Source organism: Emys orbicularis, chromosome 5, assembly GCF_028017835.1.
Source record: "Emys orbicularis isolate rEmyOrb1 chromosome 5, rEmyOrb1.hap1, whole genome shotgun sequence".
NCBI classification, from domain to species: domain Eukaryota; kingdom Metazoa; phylum Chordata; order Testudines; family Emydidae; genus Emys; species Emys orbicularis.
This window is the reverse complement of record NC_088687.1, coordinates 107,208,386-107,233,667: the sequence shown is the minus strand read 5'-3', so window position 1 is coordinate 107,233,667 and position 25,282 is coordinate 107,208,386. Positions and strand designations below refer to the sequence as shown.

General features: G+C 41.5%; 1 protein-coding gene across 3 annotated transcripts in view; it reads left to right on the top strand.

The window, feature by feature from the left end:
• Positions 1-25,282, top strand: part of PCDH7 (protocadherin 7) — a 385,049-nt gene that overhangs the window by 57,571 nt on the left and 302,196 nt on the right. For 2 of the 3 annotated variants that reach the window (XM_065405318.1, XM_065405320.1), the window contains exon 2: positions 7,060-7,119. The exons of the other annotated variant lie outside the window; for it this stretch is intronic. In XM_065405318.1, the coding sequence (XP_065261390.1) occupies positions 7,060-7,119 (60 nt within the window). The remainder of the gene's footprint in view (positions 1-7,059; positions 7,120-25,282) is intronic. 3 annotated transcript variants of the gene reach the window in all.

The window sequence follows — 25,282 nt, the reverse complement described above, 5'->3', positions numbered from 1 at the left end:
GGAGTGACAGAATTTTAAGGTACATATTATGTAAGCATAAATATATCAGTGAGCTCTATTCTCACCTTTCCAGTAGAGTCTAGTTTGGTTAGTGTTTTATTCCACTCCGACTTGCATTGGAGAAATTATAACAAGATAAATTGCTTACAATAAATCACTGTATATAAAATGAAAACAGAGAACAATGCTATGATAATTCTCTCTTGTCATACAGATAGTTCTTGTAATTGATTCTTATTACATTTTAAAGTTTGTGATGTTTACATACTTTATAAATGTTTCACTTTGCCTTCTCTGTTTTCAAATTACAGATTCCGTCTCCATTCCCACCCCTAAGCCCCTGCTGGAGGCAACTTTCTAAGTGAGAATACTTTGTAAAGTTGTTAATTACAACCTAAGGTTAATGAGTTTATTTACCTTATAATCTGGAATGTTGTCTTAGTCAACTAACAACTTGAACATCAAGGCCTAAGTACTGTGATCGGTTACTGATTTTCATGTAGAGTAATTAGGGATTCTGTTTGTTTGTTTGTTGGGTAGTGTTTGATTGTTTTGTTTCTGTAGGCATGTAGAAACTGGTTTCTGTAGACATGCTTAATTTTTGACTACAAAATTTTGACCTGTAATGTTAGGGTGGCCGGGTGCCTGGCTTTCCACTGGAAAGTGTGATAGAAAAGAGGATCTGACAGTATCTGGTCAGATCTACTGACTGGACATCCAAAGTCAAGTTACTGTGGGAGGGGGAGGAGGGAGGTGCCAGGTCATCACCCGTGCCAGCCCTTACTCAGCCAGGGCTGCCTCCTATCTGTGTCAGATGGCTGCAGCTCACAGCCCCGGCTCCACAGGCGAGGTTCTCCCGACCTTGAGGGGGATAAGGGGGAAAGCAATGAGCGATGTGGGGAAATAGGAGCAAATGGGGACAGGGCCTTGGGGAAGGGGTGGGCCTCAAAGGCAGGGGCAGGGCAGGGCCTCGGGGAAGAGGCAGGACAGGGGTGGGGCCCTTGGGAAGAAGTGGGGCAGGGGCAGGATCTCAGAGGGGGAAGAGGTGGGATCGGGGAGGTTCTGGCACTCTTCCTGGAGTGTCCAGGTTTGAAATACGAAATTGGCAACCCTAAATGGATTATTTCATTATCCCATGAGGATGACAAAAGTTCACTTCAGAGCAATGTCCCTCAGGTTCTAGCCAATCTCTTTAGAATATATGCATACCATGAAGAATGTGTCCTGTTTCACTCCACACTATTGCAAAGTGTGACTCAAGGTGAATGACAGCAGATAGTGAACCTGTCCTGTGAGATGCTGAGTGCCTCCTCAGAGGTGCTAAGCATTTGAAACTTGTATAGAGTTCACAGGGTGTGGATGGTGCTCAGAACCTTCTGTTGGACACTTGGAATTAGGCCTAGTGTGATCAGGAAGTGAATAATAAAGGAGAGCATGAACAGGGAGTGAATGATATTTAAATGTCCCTTTCAAGGAATATTATTCTTTCCATTTTTATGCTCTCATTTTAAGTTGGAATCTTAGAGATAATTAACTTGATTATCTTTCACTTAACCAGTGTAAATCAGGAATAACTACATCGAAGTCAATTAGCCAGATACTCATTGGTGTAAATCAGCATTAAGTATAAAATGCTGATTTAAACCAGCTGGGAATAGAATCATAGAATCATAGAATATCAGGTTAGAAGGGACCTCAGGAGGTCATCTAGTCCAACCCCCTGCTCAAAGCAGGACCAATTCCCAACTAAATCATCCCAGCCAGGGCTTTGTCAAGCCTGACCTTAAAAACCTCTAAGGAAGGAGATTCCACCACCTCCCTAGGTAACCCATTCCAGTGCTTCACCACCCTCCTAGTGAAAAAGTTTTTCCTAATATCCAATCTAAACCTCCCCCACTGTACCTTGAGACCATTATTCCTTGTTCTGTTATCTGGTACCACTGAGAACAGTCTAGATCCATCCTCTTTGGAACCCCCTTTCAGGTAGTTGAAAGCAGCTAGCAAATCCCCCCTCACTCTTCTCTTCTGCAGACTAAATAATCCCAGTTCCCTCAGCCTCTCCTCATAAGTCATGTGCTCCAGCCCCCTAATAATTTTTGTTGCCCTCTGCTGTACTCTTTCCAATTTTTCCACATCCTTCATGTAGTGTGGGGCCCAAAACTGGACACAGTACTCCAGATGAGGCCTCACCAATGTCGAATAGAGGGGAATGATCACGTCTCTTGATCTGCTGGCAATGACCCTACTTATACAGCACAAAATGCCGTTAGCCTTCTTGGCAACAAGGGCACACTGTTGACTCATATCCAGCTTCTCGTCCACTGTAACCCCTAGGTCCTTTTCTGATGAACTGCTGCCTAGCCATTCAGTCCCTAGTCTGTGGCAGTGCATGGGATTCTTCCGTCCTAAGTGCAGGACTCTGCACTTGTCCTTGTTGAACCTCATCAGATTTCTTTTGGCCCAATCCTCTAATTTGTCTAGGTCCCTCTGTATCCTATTCCTACCCTCCAGCGTATCTACCACTCCTCCCAGTTTAGTGTCATCTGCAAACTTGCTGAGAGTGCAGTCCACACCATCCTCCAGATCATTAATGAAAATATGGAACAAAACTGGCCCCAGGACAGATCCTTGGGGCACTCCACTTGATACCGCTGCCAACTAGACATGGAGCCGTTGATCACTACTCGTTGAGCCCGATGATCTAGCCAGCTTTCTATCCACCTTATAGCCCATTCATCCAGCCCATACTTCTTTAACTTGCCAGCAAGAATACTGTGGGAAACCCTATCAAAAGCTTTGCTAAAGTCAAGGAATAACACATCCACTGCTTTCCCCTCATCCACAGAGCCAGTGATCTCCTCATAGAAGGCAATTAGGTTAGTCAGGCATGACTTGCCCTTGTTGAATCCATGCTGACTGTTCCTGATCACTTTCCTCTCCTCTAAGTGCTTCAGAATTGATTCCTTGAGGACCTGCTCCATGATTTTTCCAGGACTGAGGTTTAAACAAGTTTAAATGAGAGGACAATCAACCCCAACTAATGTTGAAGCTCTGTACCATACTTATAGTATCTCACTCTTTTGTATTTTTCTTTAAAACAACAACAACAACATTTATTTCTTTATTTAAGGTGTTTTAACAAGTTTACAAATCTTTGACATGTAAATATCAGAAACAAAATATTCATTACAACAGTTAGTTTTTGTTTAAATAGACATTATACAGGAATGCAGTCTTCAGATCTTTCTGTATAACAGGGTGTTACCATATAGCAAAGTGAGCATCATTACAACACGTATAATAAGTCATTTCTAATTATTTTATTAAATTGAGTGAAATCTCTATATACACGTATTTAGCTGATCAGGCATGTCTATCAAATGTTAATATTAAAAATCTTTAAGGTTTTTTAATCTTTTCGACATCATCAGTAAGAGGATTAATATATTTTATTATATAAAACTGGGCGGTTGGGGTCCAGCACCCGGAGCCCCACCACATGGGGCTGACAGCCTGAGCCCCACCGCCCGGGGCTGAAACATCAATTTCCCATATTCCTGTGTGTGTGCTGGTGGTTTGGTTAATCCGGAGAGCTGGAGGCTTGGATAAATGTTTTCTACTGTATATATCACCATTTTTCATAGCCTGTTTGCTCTTACTGTTGTAAACTGTATATGTAGTTGTATGCATTGCAGAATTTTATAAGTAAGCTTGCAGCATTTTGTGGCATATGACAGAACATACATCACAAGCTACATTTTTGTCTGATACTTGCTTTAGTGATCAACAATGAGTGTGCCATGACTTCAGCTTCACTTAGAGCCACCACCATGCATGCTACAAAATTCTGTAGTTCTTTTTTACATTTTAAATAATGTTTATAATTGTTAATAATCATTTTTGATAGTGCTTGAGCACCCCAATCAGAGGTCAGAGCCACATTGTACTAGGTGCTGAGCAAGCAAATTACACAAAGACAAACTGTCCCAAATTACTCACAAGGAATGATTTAGATAATACGCAACTTGTGAATAAAGTAACACAGGCAGGGTAGGTAGGTAGAGAGGACGAGGTAACAGTAAAGAGATGTGTGCTTGCATAAATTAATAGTTCCATGGATTTAGTAGTCATGTGTGGTTGCCAGCTATCTATAATCTATTTCTGTTAAATTGTGTTCTGTTACATATTCTGTTATGAAACAATTATATGAAATAGACTTATACATCTAACATATTCAAGGCGGTAGAAATGCTCACATGCCAATGGCAACCCATATTCCTGATAGAGTGAGTCCAGCCAGGGCCAGCTCTGGCTTTTTTGCCGCCCCAAGCAAAAAACAAACAAACAAAAAAATCAGGGCGGCCAGAATGGCAAAGCAAAAAAAAAAAACCTGTGGCGTGGCCGTAGCGGCAAAGCAGGAAAAAAAAAAAAACCTGCGGGGCGGTCGGAGCCAGGGTTCAGGGGGACTCCCTGCGCTGCAGATGTGCCCTGGCTAGCAGGGGGAGGGGGAGGGAGCGAGGGGAGAGAGAGAGAAGGGGGGTGGCTAGGGCTTCAGTGGGGTGCTCACCATTCGGCCCCGACCGCCGCGCCGCCTGCTGGGAGGGCTCCGCACTGCTCCGGTCAGCGGGGAGGGAAGGATGCAGGCTGCCCTGCCGGGCTTGCTACAGACCTGGCACCGGCTGGGGCAGATGGAGCGCAGCCCGCTCCCAGCAGGGCGCTCCCCTCCTCCGCGCTGCCGCCCCCTACAGGGTGGCCGGATCGGCGGGAAAAAAAAAAAAAAAAGCGGCCATGCCGCCCTAGGATTGGGCGGAATGCCGCCCCGTAGAATGTGCCGCCCAAGCACGAGCTTGCTCAGCTGGTGCCTGGAGCCAGCCCTGAGTCCAGCCTTTCAGAGAGCCATAAGGGTCTTGTTCTCACACTGAGCAGTCACTCTAATGGTTGCTTTGCATGCATCTTTCTGGTTGTAGACAGAGCTGATTGAACCTTGGGCACTCTTTGCCGTTCTCAATATATGTGCCCACCCATACTGAGAAATGTGGAAGATGGGGAGACAATAGCATTCACTTCCCAGAAAACATAAGAGAGGGAGACTCCCTATGCCATTGTGAGCAGAGGAGAGAGAGGAAGCGCACAGCTTCCCCCACTTCCATGAAGGAGGAGAAGAGAGAGAGAGAATGGAGTTTCCTAACCTTTCCTAGCAGTCATTAGAGGGCTGGAGGAGAGGGGTTGAACTCTCCACTATGGCTTTGTGCCTGGAACCTTTTGAAGGTCCGATGAGGACCCATCTTTACTCTCATTATTTGTTTCATGGGTTTGGCTAGTGGATTTATGGTAAAAAAAATAAGCCCTGCTTTTATTTTTATCTTGTACTGAATTATAGTTTGATGACTTTTTTTTTAAATTGAAGAATATCATTAACATAAAACACATCTGTCACAGATGAAAAACACTCTGCATGTGCAAGAGTGTAATCAGTTCATTTTTATGGATCTCCAGAGAATCTTACAAATGCACATGATACTCAATTTTGTGTTTGCATCTTGGAGTTAACTGAAAGGCTCTTAAACTCACAAGTAGGCAGAGAGATCCCTTCTGACTACACATTGGAGGAGGCTGAAATGCTTTGCTCAATCCAGCAGATACATGAAATAGCTTGTGCTCAATAAATGTAGCACAACTACATTTATTCCATGTGAATACATAAATAACTGATGGGTAAGGATGAAGCTTCCAACTTCTGGGGAAAACCATGCCCTTTTGATATATCTCGATTCCACTGTTTTGGAAAGTCCTGTATTTTTGCCCATGGATGACACCTCTGACATGGGGGAAACAGCACAAAGAAACATGCTTGATAACTGGACAAATGGCAGTGAAGAGTTTTACTGAGACATTGTAAATATATTGCTGCTGAAACCAAGGCAGAATGTTTTGCATGCTTGTCCCAGATGGCTTCCTGTGAGAAGATCACATTTAGATTGGGGAACAGACGTTACTTATTTGAGGACATTTGGCAGCTTTTTATGGATTATCCTCATAAAGCAAATGTTGCTTCTTAGACATACTTGATATTGTTGTCTTGTACTTGTGTAAATTGGGACTAACCTTGCATTATGTGATGGATCCGGAAGAGTTCCACAATCCATCAACATGATGGAGAATAAGGAACAAGCAGTGATGGGTGCAAATTAGGAAATAATGGTAATTAATAAAATAAACAAACATTCAGAAAATTACCTTATAAAACCTAACTGCCCTTTTTGTGTAACCATCTTGTACATGACAGCATTGCAGGGTTAGTATTTTCATGAAGATGCATTGTTCTTGAATAATATTTTAAGAGCTGTTCTTGAACAATGCATTGGAAAGCTGCTTTCTTTTAGCATTAGGCATGAATGTCTTTTTACTGCATCATTTATCTCATCAACATATTGATCACAGCACTTCAAGAAAACCATTAATGCTTCATTTTCTTTATGTCCATCCTGTAGTATAATAGTGATACTTAATAGCCAGCACTTTCACAGTGCTTTACATGTTCACAGCATTGTACAAACAGCATCCCAGGATATTGCTGCTTTTCAGACTTTGTCTTGTACTGCTGCTTTTACTTTCTGTAAGAGTCCCGTTCTAGATTTTCCTAATCTAAGACAACTGGTATTATTAAGTCCATCATTTGGGGAGAGAAAGCTGTGTTTGTCACTGATACTTGGAAGATTCATATTGTTTCTTGTTCCATGACGAAGCATGTTCAATAACAACAACAACTAAGGATATGAAGGAAACAGATTTTAGTATATTTCTCCTATCATACGCCATAAAACCAACCTAATACTGGACTTTGTGCACTTGATTTAAATTGCCAATATATTGGTAAATAGAATGCAAATTGTTATAACTGTTTTCATTGTGATATAGTTATCTTATGAAATATGCTTGGACCTAATGGAGAGAAGAGGATTCTCTCTGCTCAGGTGTAAAATCCGTGCTATAGGGTTAGGTTAGCTAAGCCCTGCTCACATCCCGGTAAGCAGACATATATTTTTGTATTTTTTGTAGGTGGATACAGTGCAGACTACGCAGCCCCCTGGCCACATTGAGGAATCGTGTAAAATGAATGTATGTGCTCGTAAGTGAAACATTTATAAATAAAGCTCCAACTGTAATGTATGTTGGATCATAAAACATGTAAAACCTGCTTACTGTCATATTAAGAAATCGATTCCCAGGGGGCAGGGTGACTGCAGAACTGAGAAGATGTGCAAAACAAAGTTCTTTTTTAAAAATAAAAATGAAAACCTGAGAACTTTAGAATTATTCAAAACAGATAAACAAACATTGTGCAAACAAGAGATTCAAATTACCTCTTGGATGTATCTGGGAAGGCACTGAGCTGATTCAAGATTCCAAAACAGAAAAAAAGAAGGGATGTGAGAAAGGTTTTGTAAGCTGAAATCATCATCCATCAAGGAACAGGATCAAATACCTTCTTACTTAGGAGTATGAAATGGAGGACACGACCTTTTCCCCTTCAATCTGTGTTTGAGAGGACAGAAATTTTGAAACTGAATTTGATCAGATTATTGCTTCAGTTAATAACTGGGAGAGGAGTGCGGATGGGATTGAATTTTCAATGCTTGACGTAAGCAATCAGTTATATGTAGAGAAAAAAAATTGAGCATGTGCTAGATGAACAAAGAACATGGAAAGTATACCTCAGAATTGAATTCTTGGAAAACCAGACACAGTCTCATCATTTAGAAACCTTGAGCTACTTGAGGAGTTGAGAAGACTCAGACTCTTTGGATTTTGCTGAAAAATTACTTCATCAGGCATTTAAAGTAGATATGCAGAAGAAACCAAAATGTGTTAAATGGTCCTATCACAGAACTTAGAAATCAGCCATCAACCTGCATATAGAAATTTTGTACTTTAATTGATAAACATAATCTAATCCAAATGGATAAGAAACTCTTAAGTATTGAATATGAAAGACCTCTCCTTGATTTGAATAAGTGTACAAAGAAAGGCTTTTCATTTTGATTAAATAAAAACTGCATGATAGGGAGATCCCCTTTGCATTTCTAGTCCCTATTAAGATAAATATATCAAATAAAAAAAGGCTATATTTTTTGTACCCAAGAGATTAAAAAAAATATTGGGACACCACCAACTTAGTGCATTGGTTTATGTCTTTTAGAGGATGAAGAGGCTGAATACTCTGTTCCTAAATAATATTTCATTCATATAACCCATCTTCATCATAAATAACAGAAAACAGGGATATTTAAGTATTAATGAATGTTTCAAAATGTTTGCTTAACTCTAAGGTGTAACTTTGACTTTTTCGAATGTCTGGTCTAAATTTGGTGCAGTTGTATGCGGAAACTATGTTGTATTCAATAATAAATGGTACATATATTCTATCTCTTGCTTTCACAATATGCCTTTTCTGATATTGAATTACAAAGCTAAAGATCACATTTTCCCTTTTGATTGCTATGCATTTAGATCCAAATTATATCACCCTTCATGTTTATCTTTTAGGAACTGGTGGTCTGCCTCTTTCTCCACCTGTAGTCAATTTCAAGTGGTAGAATTTATGATTTGGGAGAGGTTTTGACCTCTTTATTGTATTAAGAATGTATTATCAAACTTCAAAGTCTGTAAACTTCTACTGTATTGATTTTTTTCTGTGAGCAAAATCAATAGGCAAAATAAAAATAAAAAAATCAATTTCTTCATTTTTGAATTGCTTCATATTTTTATATACATATTTTGTTTATTTAACCTTGAAGGTTTTTTTGTGAACTCATTGATATGGAAACACAACAAAAGCTTCAAGTAATGCTGAATAAAACATACTGATGCAAATAAGTGAAACACAAAGGGAAATACATGGTTCTTTTAGCTTGGAAGAGGAAAGATAAATGCTGAGAACCTGTGATCAGATTCTGATTTCTGATAAGTCTGGAATAACTCTGATGATCCCACTGGAATTATGCTGGATTTACACCACTATATCTGAGATCAGAATTTGGTCTTTGGTGTTTAATGCTCTTCTGTTTTTCTAGTCTTAATTTTGTGCTCAGGAACAATTACCAGCAGAGGAGTTTTGAAGAAATATTGCACAACTACTGTAATTTTCAGATTCACAGTGTTTAGCAGCTAAGTGCCTCACAAGGAATAAAACCACTTTTATTTTTGCCTCCTGCTACCACTCCAATGGGGAAAGGTCAGCAAAACAGTGGGAGGCCAAATGAAGGAAGATTTTTTCCCTGTAAGACATCAACTTGCAAGACACTGTGAATTTCAGAATTACAAGTGATATAGCTTTTTTACAACTGCTCCTTTCCTTCTTGCCTCCTACTGCTGCTTCATTGTTGGATAATGTCTTTTTCCTGTCAGAATGAGCAAGCAAGAGCTTATTTGTGACAAGCGAAATTCCACTTTCTACCTAGTATTGTTGCAGATGGAGGAAAAAAGAGCTTGGTTCAAACCTATCTCATTTTCTAGCTTTTGAGGGTCTCAGTTAGGGCTTTTAAAGCCAAATCTAACCTACCTTGTACACATGAGTAATCCAGTTGATGCCAATGGGATTACTTGTATGAGTAAAGTGAACAGGATGTAGCTATACATACCATTTTATTTGTATATTTATTTTCCCCTCAGACCATACCATTGAGGAAAAATAAGTGTCACTAACAGGTTGCCAGAGAAGTTGGGATACACGATTGCTACAGGCATTCAAAAGTAGGTTAGATAAGCCACTAGTGGGAATGATGTAGGAAGTTGTGTTTGGTGGGGAAGTCAGGTTGGGTAGCAAAAGATTTCTTTCATGTACCTACTAGCTATCATTCTGTGGACCTTACTCTGCCCTCAGTCCACGTAGACAATCCCATTGATGCCAATGGCAATTCTTTGTGTGAATCAAGAAAAAAATATGGCCTTAAGTGTAATAGTCACTTTGCCAAGTCATCCATCAAACCTAAACTGAAGAGTTAAATGAGACAGAACACCACCAATTAGACTGCATTCTAGCCTAGGAATGAACAATATAATTTAATTCAAAAAAAATATTTTTGTGAAAGTTAATTAAATATCTGAAAAGCTCCTATTGAGATTTATCTGGTTTATTAAAAAGTCTCTGTCCCAAACCTTATTACAAGCTCCATTGTTGGATGGAGGAAGGCACAGAGGCTTGGTTCAGCCACTCATCACTTACCATGCTTCAACCCACCACTGATTTTACTTTGGGAATTATATGGTATACTACGTTTTGCTGAGCTAGTGAAGAATAGCTTTTCAATCTCTCATGCAGGAGCTACATTTATGCAAGACATACTTGTTATGCCTGCTTATGAGCTCAACATTATCTCTCTTCTCTAGAGGAGAATAACTTGAACCTATTGTGCCATGACACTGACATTATATTTGACTTTTGACATTGCATTTAGGGAACATTTTCATTACATGAATAACTATTTCCAGTTTCTACACAACTCTAAATGTTAAAGGGTAACTTGCAAATATGAAGAGTCCCTAAAATTACCACATTAATAGTATAGTGCTGTATATGATGGATGCCCCAAATTACCCTGTGCCAAACTGTCAACATGCCTACACAATTTCAGTGTTTAAAATTAAGCCATTTATTTCAGTTAGAACAGGTCAGAAAATATCTGAAATCACAATCAAATTACATCATACATTGGTTTATGATATCAGCATTGGGTTTTCCTTTGATCTGCAGCTCCCAGAGACAGAACCAGACCTATCAATCATAGGAAAGACATTTGGCTACCAGTTCTGCCTCCTGGCAATTTCAGCTCATGCTTTTTGGACCTTCTGCAGTCTTGAGCTGCCAAACATGAGGAAACAGTTAAGTTTTCAGATTTGGCTCAAAATTCATTTCCCTTACGCATTTTCTTCCCCTATCAGAGTACTCTCTTCTATGTTTAAAACACCCTCAGTTTAACCTAATAACACCATGATGAATGCCAAGTTTTAGCCAGCTAAAATTGAAACAAAAAGGGTGAAAAAAAGTTTTATGAAATTCATGTCATTAATTTTTTACCTGTAACCTCAAAGAATAAAAATCCTTAGAGGTTTTTAAGTCCCGGCTTGACAAAAACTTGGCTGGGATGATTTAGTTGGTGTTGGTCCTGCTTTGAGCAGGACTAGATGACCTCCTGAGGTCTCTTGCAACCCTAATATTCGATGATTCTATGATGTTGGGATACAGACCCTGCATGTTTGTTTTGTATTCTACTATTAATAATAACCAGTTACCATATAACTTTTTCATTTTTCAAAGTGCTTTAAAATATCTATTGTTTAATCCTCACAACAACTATTTGATGCAGATTTCAGATGGCGAAAATGAGACAGAGGTGTTAAGTATTTTTCTAAAGTTAGAGGGGAATCAATGTCAGATTTGAAATTAGTAGTTCCTGGGCACCACTCTTGTACACAGACCACGTCTCTTTCTTGCTGATAAAGCACAACATACTGGTAGTTACTAAAGGCCAAGGACACAACTGTTAATGAAATATAGCAATTCAAACTGAAAAAATACCAGGTACCAGTATAAACTGTGTTTTATGATAAAGCTGGATGGCATCCACCATGTGCCCTAGATGTAGATATGTTGCAACCTGAAACTGCAACCTCCAACCCCGAAACCATGTTTATTGGGGAACTTGTTTACTCGAAAGAGGCCTGGGGTTCCTGTGCACAATAGTAAGCTCCACCTGCATATCATGTCTGCCCACCACCATTCTTATCACATGTGTTCCTAAACCTGTGCAAATGTTGTAGGGAAGGATGTCATGGCAATCAGCTTCCACTGTAAGGAACTATACTCTATTTAGTTGCAACGTGAACAACAAATACCTGAGACTTAGTAGTCAATGTGCATTATAGAAGGAACATATTTTGAATTGAGCAGTAGCCCTTTAAAAACTTTAACTAGAAAGTAACCCTCCCTGTCATTCACCCATCAGATTCTTCTGGAACAAATGAGCAAGGATCAGTAAGAATAACCTCTAGATCATGAATCATGTGTATGTGATATATCTTGACTTTAGCAAAGCTTTTGATAAGGTCTCCCACAGTATTCTTGCCAGCAAGTTAAAAAAGTATGGATTGGATGAATGGACTATAAGGTGGATAGAAAGCTGGCTAGATTGTCGGGATCAACGGGTAGTGATCAACGGCTCGATGTCTAGTTGGCAGCAGGTATCAAGCGGAGTGCCCCAAGGGTTGGTCCTGGGGCCAGTTTTGTTCAACATCTTTATTAATGATCTGGATGATGGGATGGATTGCACTCTCAGCAAGTTCGCAGATGACACTAACCTGGGGGGAGAGGTAGATACGCTGGAGGATAGGGATAGGGTCCAGACTGACCTAGACAAATTAGAGGATTGGGCCAAAAGAAATCTGATGAGTTCAACAAGGACAAGTGTAGATTCCTGCAGTTAGGATGAAGGAATCCCATGCACTGCTACAGGCTGGGGATCGACTGGCTAAGCAGCAGTTCTGCAGAAAAGGACCTGGGGATTACAGTGGAAGGCTAATGGCATATTGGGCTGCATTAGTAGGAACATTGCCAGCAGATCGAGGGAAGTGATTATTCCCCTCTATTTGGCACCGGTGAGGCCACATCTGGAGTATTGCATCCAGTTTTGGGCCCCCCACTACAGAAAGGATGAGGAAAATTGGAGAGAGTCCAGCGGAGGGCAATGAAAATGATCAGGAGGCTGGGGCACATGATTTACGAGGAGAGGCTGAGGGAACTGGGATTGTTTAGTCTGCAGAAGAGAAGAATGAGGGGGGATTTGATAGCAGCCTTCAACTATCTGAAGTGGGGTCCCAAAGAGTATGGAGCTCGGCTGTTCTCAGTGGTGGCAGATGACAGAACAAGAAGCAATGGTCTCAAGTTGCAGTGTGGGAGGTCTAGGTTGGATATTAGGAAACACTATTTCACTAGGAGTGTGGTGAAGCACTGGAAAGGGTTACCTAGGGAGGTGGTGGAATCTCCATCCTTAGAGCTTTTTAAGGCCCGGCTTGACAAAGCCCTGGCTGGGATGTTTTAGTTGGTGTTGGTCCTGCTTTGAGCAGGGGGTTGGACTAGATGACCTCCTGAGGTCTCTTCCAACCCTAATCTTCTAAAATTCTATGATTCTATGTTAACAGAGAAATGATGTCCATTTTCAAATCAATCTTCAGGGGGTGGGTGTTAGGAACAACTCAGGGTATCAACAAGGAAACAGGAGTAGCCACAGATCACATTGGTAACCTCTTTTAAGGCCTGCCAGCATATGACTGTATGTGTGCATGATTTTCCTTCCATCCTGTTGGTGCAATCCATTCAGGGTACATGGAAAGGCAATCTGGTCACCATGGTCAACTTTCCACTCAAGGAAATATTGGAGAAGCGGGCAATGAGAGAAGGACAGGCCAGGTGCAAACAACCTTCTTAGACTTCCTGGAACCTTTCCTTAGGTTACAGCAGGGATCAGCAACCTTTGGCATGTGGCTGGCCAGGGTAAGCACCCTGGCGGGCCAGGCCGGTTTGTTTACCTGCCGCGTCCGCAGGTTCAGCCGATCGCGGCTCCCACTGGCCAGTCATAGTTAAGCATGTGTATCTATCTTTGCAGGGTTGGGGCCATAGACTGTAAACTTGTTGGGACGTTGATAACTGTCACTAAATAATGAATAATATATAAATAATAAAAAATATCAAGGTTCAATATCAATAACAGCTACATTATTAAAGCAGCAGGTTTTCACTTAAGGAATATAGTATGGTTTCAGAATATGATATTAGATTTTAACTACACTGAATTTTTAACTTTATGATGTTTTACGTTATGTGTGGAGTACTGCAATGCAGTCTTCCTTTGTTTGCTTTGTTTGAATCATTCTCACTGATAACCGCACAGATTTTGACTCCACTGAAAACGTGTGATCATAGTATGATGATTTTTGTCAAATTTGCACTATTTCTATATTTCTCAACATTGCAAGTTTTAGATGAAATGGCTCCTGAGTGCTCATGAGACTGAATTTTTGGCAATAATTATAACATCAGGATGAAGGATTGCTTTCCAAACACACGGCTTAGAACTGCAGGAAGTCAGGCATTAATGTCAAGGCCCCTATTTTATGGCATTCTGTGATCAAAGAAAGTGATAAATTAGCAAGGTTTAGAATAAGACTGAAAATTTTTGAAATGTATTGAGTGTAATAAAATTGTCTAAAGCTCCTTTAGTTATTTCTGATCTCTGCTATATAAATATCGATAGTTAGATTTCAGTGTTACCAGTTACCTCAGTAAAATAAATATTGTACTCTTGGCATCTTCAATTAACCTATGCTCTCTTTAAATATGTAATGTAAAATATTGTGGTTTAGTATATAGAGCAGGAGAATGGGAATCTGGAATCCTGTGTTACCTTTCTAATGATGACGTTGAATTGCTGTGTAATCTGGGACAAGTCACCTGAGCTTTTTGTGCCTCGATTAATCCAGTTATAAAATGTATATAAAATATTTTCGTACCTCCCAAGACATTGTGAGGATTAATTAAATAAGAACAATTCATGCTACTTTTGAGGTCAGTAGAAGTTTTGCCATTCAAGATTAGGCCCTTAATATATGCTAAGCTCTTAGACATTATTCTTCTAAAAATATGGAGTGCTTTTGCATTTCAGAGTTCAATAATGTGAATCTAAAGCTACAGCACAATAAATTCAGCTCTGCCTTTTTCCAAATAATAAATGCTGATTTGTCATTTATTAGGAAGAAGGGAAATGGCACAGCATGGCCAAAAAAATGGTAACCATTTCAGTTTTGTCTTACTTATCAGAAACCTGGTAAAACCCACCTCCGTTTTTGATTCATGTACTGAGTTCAATCCTATTGAATCTCCAACAAAGAGTCTGTATTAGACCATGCCAGAAAGTGATTAAAATAGCAACTGTAGTGTACATAGGATATATGTTTAGGGTGGGATTTTCAAAGAATGCTCAGCATTGGCCTAACTCTGAGTTAATACCATCCTTTTGAAAATACCATCCTTAAGTACCAGTACCATGCAGCAGATATACAGATGGTCATCTATGTCCGCTGATAACCACAGTCTGATTTGTGCAAGTGTGAATTCAGGCAGCAGGTGGGGAGGTTCTGGACATCTGTATCATCTCTCTTGCCTGTGCTTCAGTCCCTCAGGGTATGTCTACACTATGGGATTTTTCCCAATTTACAGAATTCGATTTTTGGCAACCGATTGTATAAAGTCGAGTGCATGCGGCCACACTAAGCACATTAATTCGGCGGTATGCATCCATGTACCGAGGCTAGCGTCGACTTCCGGAGCGTGGCACTGTGGGTAGCTATCCCATAGCTCCCGCAGTCTCCCCAGCCCATTGGAATTCTGGGTTGAGATCCCAATGCCTGATGGGGCAAAAAACATTGTCGCTGGTGGTTCTGGGTACAGCCTCACCCCTCCCTCCATGAAAGCAACGGCAGACAACTGTTTCGCACCTTTTTTCCTGAGTGAACTGTGCAGACGCCATACCATGCCAAGCATGGAGCCTGCTCAGCTCAAGACAGCAGTCATGAACATTGTAAACACCTTGCGCATTATCGTGCAGTTTATGTTGAACCAGGACCTGAAAAACCAGGCGAGGAGGAGGCGGTGACGGCAGCGTGGTGACGACAGTGATGAGGACATGGACGCAGAATTCTCTCAAACCGTGGGCCCCGGCGCTTTGGAGATCATGCTGTTAATGGGGCAGGTTATAGCCATGGAACGCTGATTCTGGGCCCGGGAAACAAGCACAGACTGGTGGGACCGCATAGTGTTGCAGGTCTGGGATGATTCCCAGCGGCTGCAAAACTTTCGCATGCGTAAGGGCACTTGCATGGAACTTTGTGACTTGCTTTCCGCTGCCCTGAAGCACCAGAATACCAAGATGAGAGCAGCCCTCACAGTTGAGAAGTGAGTGGTGATAGCCCTGTGGAAGCTTGCAACGCCAGACAGCTACCGGTCAGTCAGGAATCAATTTGGAGTGGGCATATCTACTGTGGGGGCTGCTGTGATACAAGTAGCCAAAGCAATCACTGAGCTGCTGCTACCAAAGGTAGTGACTCCAGGAAATGTGCAGGTCATAGTGGATGGCTTTACTGCAATGGGATTCCCTAACTGTGGTGGGGCGATAGATGGAACCCATATCCCTATCTTGGCACCGGAGCACCAGGGCAGCCAGTACATAAACTGCAAGGGGTACTTTTCAGTGGTGCTGCAAGCACTGGTGGATCACAAGGGATGTTTCACCAACATCAGTGTGGGATGGCCGGGAAGGGTTCATGATGCTCACATCTTCAGGAACACTAATCTGTGTAAATGGCTGCAGCAAGGGATTTACTTCCCAGACCAGAAAATAACTGTTGGGGAGGTTGAAATGCCTATAGTTATCCTTGGGGACCCAGCCTACTCCTTAATGCCATGGCTCATGAAGCCATACACAGGCAGCCTGGACAGTAGTCAGGAGCTGTTCAACTACAGGCTGAGCAAGTGCAGAATGGTGGTAGAATGTGCATTTGGACGTTTAAAGGGTCGCTGGCGCACGTTACTGACTCGCTCAGACCTCAGCCAAACCAATATTCCCATTGTTATTGCTGCTTGCTGTGTGCTCCACCATCTCTGTGAGAGTAAGGGGGAGACCTTTATGGCGGGGTGGGAAGCTTTGGCTACTTGTATCACAGCAGGATGAGGCAAATCGCCTGGCCGCTGATTACGCACAGCCAGACACCAGGGTGATTAGAAGAGCACACCAGGAAGCGCTGCGCATCAGAGAAGCTTTGAAAACCAGTTTCATGACTGGCCAGGCTATGGTGTGAAAGTTCTGTTTGTTTCTCCTTGATGAAAACCCACCCTCTTGATTGACTCATTCTCTGTAAGCAACCCACCCTCCCCCTTCGATCACAGCTTGCTTTCAAAGGAAATAAAGTCACTATCATTTAAAAATCATGTATTCTTTATTAATTGATTATAAAAAGAGGGAGAGAACTGACAAGGTAGCCCGGGTGGGGTTTGGGAGGAGGATAGGAGGGAAGGAAAAGGCCACTTCAAAAGTTCAAAATAATGACAGCCTTTTGCTTGGGCTGTCCACTGGGGTGGAGTGGGAGGGTGCACGGAGCCTCCTCCCCCCCGCGTTCTTACATGTCTGGGTGAGGAGGCTATGGATCACGGTGAGGGGGGAGGGCGGTTATACAGGGGCTGCAGCGGCACTCTGTGATCCTGCTGCCGTTCCTGAAGCTCCACCAGATGCCGGAGCATGTCCGTTTGCTCACGCAGCTGCCTAGCATTGCATCCTGCCTCCTCTGATCCTCCTGCCGCCACCTCTCATCTCGAGCGTCCTTCTCTCTTCACGTTCGTCCCTCCTGTCCTCACGTTGGTCCCTCCTGTCCTCACGTTCACTGGCAGCTTTCCTGTACTGGGATACCGTGTCCTTCCACTCATTCAGATGATCTCTTTCATTGCGGGTCGATTCCATGATTTCAGAGAACATTTAGTCTCGCAAGCGTTTTTTTCACTGCCTTATCTGAGATAGCCTTCGGGACGGAGGAGGGAGGCTTGAAAAATTTGCAGCTGCGAGAGGGAAAAAAAAGGGAGAGAAATATTTTAAAAGATACATTTTACAGAACAATGCTTATACTCTTTCACGGTGAACAACACTATTCACATTACATAGCACGTGATTTCAGTACAAGGTTGCATTTTGCATCTTAATATTGAGTGCCTGCGGCTTTGGTGTTAGAGATCACAGATGCAGGTCCGGGCAACAGAATTCGGCTTGCATGCGGCCATGGTAAGCCATTGTCTTTCGGCTTCTGCAACCTTCCTAAAAGCAGCGCCCTCCTTTCCCACATACTAAGCAAAGCCCATTGAGTGCTGCGGTTTTTCTGTTAACGTGCAGCAGCAGAAACCAAACTAACCCCCAACCCATCCAATTCTCTGGGATGATCGCTTTATCTCTCCCCCCACTGCGTGGCTGGTATCAGGGAAGATCCCTTCAGAAACCAAACTAACCCCCCCCCCCCCATACAATGCTCTGGGATGATCGCTTTACCTCTCCCCCCCACCGCGTGGCTGGTATCAGGGAGGATCCCTGCTAGCCAAACGCGAAAAGCTCAGCGCCAATGGGCCCCGCCCCCCACCGCTTGGCTAACTGCAGGGAAGGATTTCTTTTCAGCCATAGGCAAACATCCCAGTAGGAATGGCCACCTCTGTCCCCTTAATTAAATTCCCGTATTTCAACCAGGTTACCATGAACGGTATCACTCTCCTGAGGATAACACAGCAAGATAAAGAACGGATGTTGCTTGAATGCCAGCAAACACAGGGACCATACGCTGCCAGGCTTTGTCATGCAATGATACCAGATTACTTGCTACTAGCATGGCATGGTCAAGTGTCCTACCATGGAGGACGGAATAAGGCTGCACTGCCCAGAAACCTTCTGCAAAGGCTTTTGGAGTACCTCCAGGAGAGTTTCATGGAGATGTTCCTGGAGGATTTCCGCTCCATCCCCAGACACATTAACAGACTTTTCCAGTAGCTGTACTGGCCACGAATGCATCCCAAGTCCTCAGGGCAAATTAATCATTAAAAAACGCTTGCTTTTAAACCATGTTTTATATTTACAAAGGTACACTCACCAGAGGTCCCTTCCATGGCTTCATGGTCTGGGATACCGCCTTGGGAGGGTTGGGAGGGTACTTCAGTCAGGCTGAGAAAAAGATCCTGGCAGTTGGGGAGAACAGAGTGCTGTGTGCTCTCCGCAAGCTCGTCCTCCTCGTCCTCCTCCTCATCTTCCCCATCCGCAGAATCCTCAGGCATGGCTGAGAGTACCCCCTCCTCGGAATCCACGGCCCCCCCTAGAATTGCATCCAGCTCAGTTAGAAGCGGCATGTCTGCGGCTCTGCCCAGGATCTTCCATTTGCTTCTTTGGTTTTCTGGTAGGCTTGTCTGAGCTGCTTAACTTTCACGCAGCACTGATATGAGTCCCTGTTGTGGCCTCTCTCCATCATGCCCTTGGAGATTTTTTCAAATGTTTTGGCATTTCGTCTTTTGGAACATAGTTCTGCTAGCACGGAATCCTCTCCCCATATAGTGATCAGATCCAGTACCTCCCGTACGGTCCATGCTGGTGCTCTTTTTCGATTTTTGGACTGCATGGTTACCTGTGCTGATGAGCTCTGCGTGGTCACCTGTGCTCTCCATGCTGGGCAAACAAGAAATGAAATTCAAAAGTTTGCGGGGCTTTTCCTGTCTACCTGGCCAGGGCATCCGAGTTCAGATTGCTGTCCAGAGTGGTCACAATGGTGCACTGTGGGATAGCTCCCGGAGGCCAATACTGTGGAATTGTGGCCACACTAACCCTAATTCGAAATGGCAATGTCGGTTTCGGCGCTACTCCCCTCGTCGGGGAGGAGTACAGAAATCGATTTTAAGAGCCCTTTATGTCTAAATAAATGGCTTTGTTGTGTGGACAGGTGCAGGGTTAATTCGATTTAACGCTGCTAAATTCGACCTAAACTCGTAGTGTAGACCAGGCCTCAGAGTCTTTACAGCTGCCATGGCGGCTTCCTAGCATGGCATATCCAGGCAAGAAATGGCAATTGGAATTCTAGTCCCAGGCAGAGACATCAGTGGCTGGCACCTGATACTGAATTCCCCACTCACTGCGTGTATTTTATTTTTCTGTATATCAGCAGACTTTTTAATGTGCATGTACCTAAAAACTCAGTGTATGCTTTCAAAATTTCATTGCATCTTTATGTATTACTGGATTTTATTTTAGGCTTGAGAAGAGAGTAAAACTTATTCCAAATTTTAGGCTATCAGAAAAATGCATTTAATAATGATTGTTTTTTTAAAAAGAAAAACAACAGGAAAATCAATTTATCAGTGGATCTTTCATAAGAAATCTTTTTATATTCAATTTTAAAATGCATTAAATTCTGTTGAAGAAATTTGGAATTGGTATAACTGGGAGGCTGCCAATCAGCTTTCCCTCATCTATTATCTTATTCAAATTAGTACTGTGATATCAGATACCTGCAATATCATAAGTAGCTCTAGCCCTTCCATAAACTACTCTAAATAGGGGGGAAAAAATGTTGTCCATATGGTAACCTGGAGGAGCAATCCTGAATTATTTCTAGGCCAAGATCGATTATATAGCTGAGATTTACCTATAGCCTCAGTCATGAATTGTTTTAATATAAGAATAATATCTGTTTAAATCCACATTGTCTGAAGCCATCTGTTGGCTTCATAAATCCAAAACTGCAGTTCTTGAGCTGGGCCAACCTCCCATTCAGCAGTGTACACCTTGACCTATTTGGAGTTTAGAACATTTGAAACTTGTAATCATGAGGCAACCTTTTGGAGAATTATGGGTTAGAATAGGAGGTGATATGGATTAGGGCCTGATCCAAACCTCATTAAGTAAATAGAATGGCTCCCCATTGATTTCTGTGTGCTTTGGATTAGTCTAGTAAAGTCTTAGACTGGTAAACTAATTAGTAATGTAGCTGACACTATGTAAATATTAGATAGGGACATATTTTAAAAAAGGGTAACCACTGTTCTACTTATTTTCGGGAATGATGCTACAGACCCATTCTTTCATGTTTTGACATTAAACTATTAGGAGACAAACACAGTATATTCTGCATTTTTGACTGAATTTCAGGTTTTCACTAATTAAAAATTCAGCTAGTTTCTAGGAGACCTAAATGAAAAGTGTAATCATATTAAAAGGAAAATTCATTTAAATCTTTGGAGAGGTCAAATCAATGTCTGAAACCATCAGCATGATAAAATACCAAATCTGCTGCTGTCCCTGAGCGAGCCATGAGGAGTAATATGCCTTAGGGTACTCATAATTTTGAATCTACTTTGTGGCTATTGATATGTTACTATATTATGCTGTCAAGGGACTACTGTAGCTGCTGAAAAGGGAATGTACTTTTTGTTGCAACAAAAAAAAGCAAGTTACTCAGTAGATCTAATGACAGGAATGCAGAACTTCTAATAGCTTATTGCCAGGGTCAACTGTTGGGTCCTCTGTAACACAGAATTCCAATCAGGCTGTGTGCAGTCTTCTTTATTACAAAGAGAGGATGACATTGCTTGTCAGAAACTGCTATCTGCCAGCATGTTGAATGTACTTTTCTATAGCTGTATTAAAAAGTAATGACAATAGTCATGAAAATATTGTGCTATAAAAGACATAAAACCTCCTCATGTTACATTTCTTCTTTGTAGGCTGCTAGCAGTTGAAAACAACATGAAGAAGTGAAATGGTTTATACTATTTTGTTAATGTCAGTAGATTTCCCAAAGATATCTCTATATCTCACTTAAAATGGTTGATTTGACTATTTTTATTATTGTATAACAATTGCATTACTTTTCTTAGAGCAATATATTTGATTTGGATAATATAATGGACTTCCAGAGGACTTTCAGAAACACCATTATTTTTTGCTCATTTTGTATTAAATAAGTACTAGCCTGTATGTGGGGATTAATGTATGCATACCATTTGGAACTTACTTAGTGTCATTATGTAATTCACAGATGTTTTATTATTCATAGTACTGTGCATTCATAGCTTTCTGTTCACTGTTGTGCACAAGCTAATGAGGGAGAGTCTGTGTAAGTCTTTTGCTGGTCTTTTACCCTGGTCAAACTCTTATTCAGTTAATTTAAGCTGCAAACAGTGGGATATGGTAAACTTTACTGGATATTTCACTGTTTGACAGCTGGAGTAGAAAGAAAATAAATATACATATTTTGATAATTTTGATATTTATGTTTCATAGTTCTAAATTACACTTTTGTAGGATAAAAAGCCAAGAGCCAGACTTTGCACTGAATTCCAGCTTGTGTAGTAATTTGCCCCTATGTGAAGTGGGTGTAAAACACCATCAGATCAAAATGGTAATTTTTTTACACCCACTTTGCACAGGTTGAAATGACGGTAGTGGAGAATCAAGCTCCAAGAATTAGAACTTAACCAAGGTAGAGTGAGAGTTCCTTATAGGTCCTATTTTTGGTTTTGCATTAAGACAGATGAGAGAAATTTTCTGCATCCAGTTTACTGAGTCTGCAACAGATCAGTACTGGAGCATAATTCTGAAAGAAAGAGGAAAATAATGTTTGAGGCTGTAAATCGATTTATCATTTTCTATTAATATAAGAAATCTGGGGTCTTAGTAATGCTGTAATTCCACTGAGAGAATCATAAGGAGCAAAGCTAGAGTGATTTGTTAATGTCACCAGAATACAGATGGAATTGCATATATATGTAGATAGATAGATAGATAGATAGATAGATAGATAGATACAAACTGAATCTATTAACACAAGATGATTAAAACTCTTGCCCTCTTCATATTTTGCTTTCTTGCCTTTCTGTCTCTTCTCTCCCCCCCCCCACCCCAATTTCATTCTTCACCCCGTATGTTTCTGGTTCAACCTGTCACCTCACCACCACTCTGGCTTTGTCTTTTGGATTTTGGAATCATGCACATTCCAATATTTAATATTTATTACTTTCTTATCTGTTGCCACTCTCTTATATACTATTTTATACCACTTTGTTATTATGGCACCAAGTACTATATAATAGTAAGGATATTAAAAATGTGTATTATAAACTTCAGCGTCCAACACGTTAGAGATTTTGTGTTTGCTACACATCCTGGATAGTGAGTTCAGTGAATCACAGTTCAGTCTTTGGTCCCCCTTTTGCTCCAGGGGGGAAGTAACTTGCACCGGATCTTTGCCTAGTGGAGATTAATTCTCTCTGTATATTTGGCCATCTGTGCTGGCTCATGTCTTGGGGGCTCCTGGATTGAAGTCTCTGTCCACTGACCATCCCTGACCTGCAACGGAGGATGAGTCGGAGTCCCATAGAGGCTGCAATCCTATGCCAGGCTGAGACCTTTGATGAAGTAGCCCATGCAGGGGAGCGTCTCGTACCCCTTAATTAATCTGGTTCAAATGTGAACAAAAGATGGCCATAACAGTCTTTTAAATATAATACTTTTTCCACAGGAGTTTGTCAAAATATGTTTTCCAGTTAATCACATTCATATTGCCATTATGTTAATTGATATGTTGTTTTAGTAACTGTGCAAATCACTTTCAATTTAATCTTAATCTTTTTTTGAAATACTTGTGGGAGAGTGACAGAAAGCATAGGAAAGACTGACACTACTATGAATTCTGTCACATTTCTGGAAACTGAGATACCCATCAAATTGAAGAGGAGGAAGGGTTAGCAGCCTGTGGACCAGGTAGGGGTGAAGCCTTCCAGTTCTGATGGGTTCACAGAAAAAGGAGCCCCTGGTTCCAGGGAGGAGCTTTTCTGCCACTCAGGACTCCTCATAACACCAGCTGGAGCTGTGTTTTCATTGACAGCTCCCCATCAATTGCACAGAAGCAGCTGTAGTGTGGACCCAGAAGAAGTTAACACTTCTGACAAGCAACATTAATCTCTGGGTTGCTCGGAAATCAGCTGGGAATGATAGAGTAATGTGGGCAACTCCTCCCCCCTTTCCTCAAAATTTCCTAGAACACCAAACTCATGGAGCTTCAGCAGGGTCCCAAACACTAGGGAATGATACCCCTTCTGAGGCCACAAAGAGCTCTGCCAGAGTAGGGTTCCCTCTGCTCACAGAATAGCGACTTCTTTCTAACGATGTTTTGTGCATTTATATAGATATAAAATCATGAGTGCTGAGTGAGTCAAAATGCATAGTGAGCCGAGGGAATCACAATTTGGTCTTTAGTTCCCCCTTTGCTCCTGGCCTTTGTCTGGTGCAGATTAATTTCCCCTCTGTACTCGGTCATCTGTGCTCCCTGGTATGCTGGGGTTTACTACAGTGAAGTCTTGCCCACTTGACACACACAAATATGTGTGCTCAAACATGTACTCGAGGCCAGATTAGTATCTCAGAATGGAACTAGAGTACCAAAGAACAAGCGGGTGGGGCACCAGGGGCCATAGCCTGTGTGGGGTACAAGACTTTTTCATGTATGGCCCTTGCTCGCCATGAATCCCAGGGGATCTGGAGGGTGTAGGGGCAGACTTTCTAGCCTTTACTACAGGAACTCAAACTCTGCCCTCCCAATGGAATGCTCCAGGGTAGTCTCTTCATGGTAATCCTCATGGATATTTCTTCATAAAGACTTCCCCATGGTGGTCTATTAAGCAGGGGATGATTATTTAGCCCACGCTTGTTATTATTTGTTTTGGGTGACAGGAGATTTGGGTTGTTTGTTCCTTTTTTTTTTCCATTTATGTAACAAAGATTCACTGTAAAGGAATTTTAGGTTTTGGAGGGGCCCATGTCAAGGTAAGCAATGTCAGCTACCTTTCCATCTGTCTTATGTAGTATAGTCAGTGATATTTTTGGTGACATCATTGCTCGAGGATTGTGTGTTTGGTGGGTTCAGATACATGTGTACAGGATCCTATATGACTGCACAAATGGCCTCACTAAAGTCCTTACTGACAAAAGTTGTCCTAATCTATTGGCTGCATTTTGCCTGACAGAGGTTGAGGTGGTAGGTAAGTCATAAATACATATTAGTGGATATGGAACCACAAAATCCTAATTTTCTAGTAAGAAAATGCCCTTGTCCAAATTAGATTGTGGCCTTTCTATGTATAACAAGGTGGGAGTGCAATTAAACATCCTATTCAAGCTCTCGTTACAAATCTTCTTCTAAAAATAGTAAAACCACCATATGCTATCAGTCAAGCTTCACATGAATTCATTATTGGCTAAATATGTCAAGCTACCTTTGTGCTTACAAATCATCATTCATTCCATGGTGGCAATTTATGAAAAATTTTACATCAGTAATATATTCAATTAAGAGAACTCCTTGAAAGAAATTCTCCATGTGTATTAATATACTGCCAACCACAGAACAGCCTTGATTATCCAAATGTCATGGGGACATTGAATGAGTTTGGATAATCAAGCTTTTGCATAGTCAAGGGTATTTCCAGTGTAATGAATAGCTATGGGGGCCATGCCCCAGTTTTGGTAACAGGGAGATTGGGTATAATTGCAATTTTGCTATGTATAACATATAGTTTAGATGCACAGGGGGTCACACTGTCTTGTGTATGAGAAATGGAGGCTGGTGTTTAACAGTCCTACATCTAGATTTAAGGAGCAAT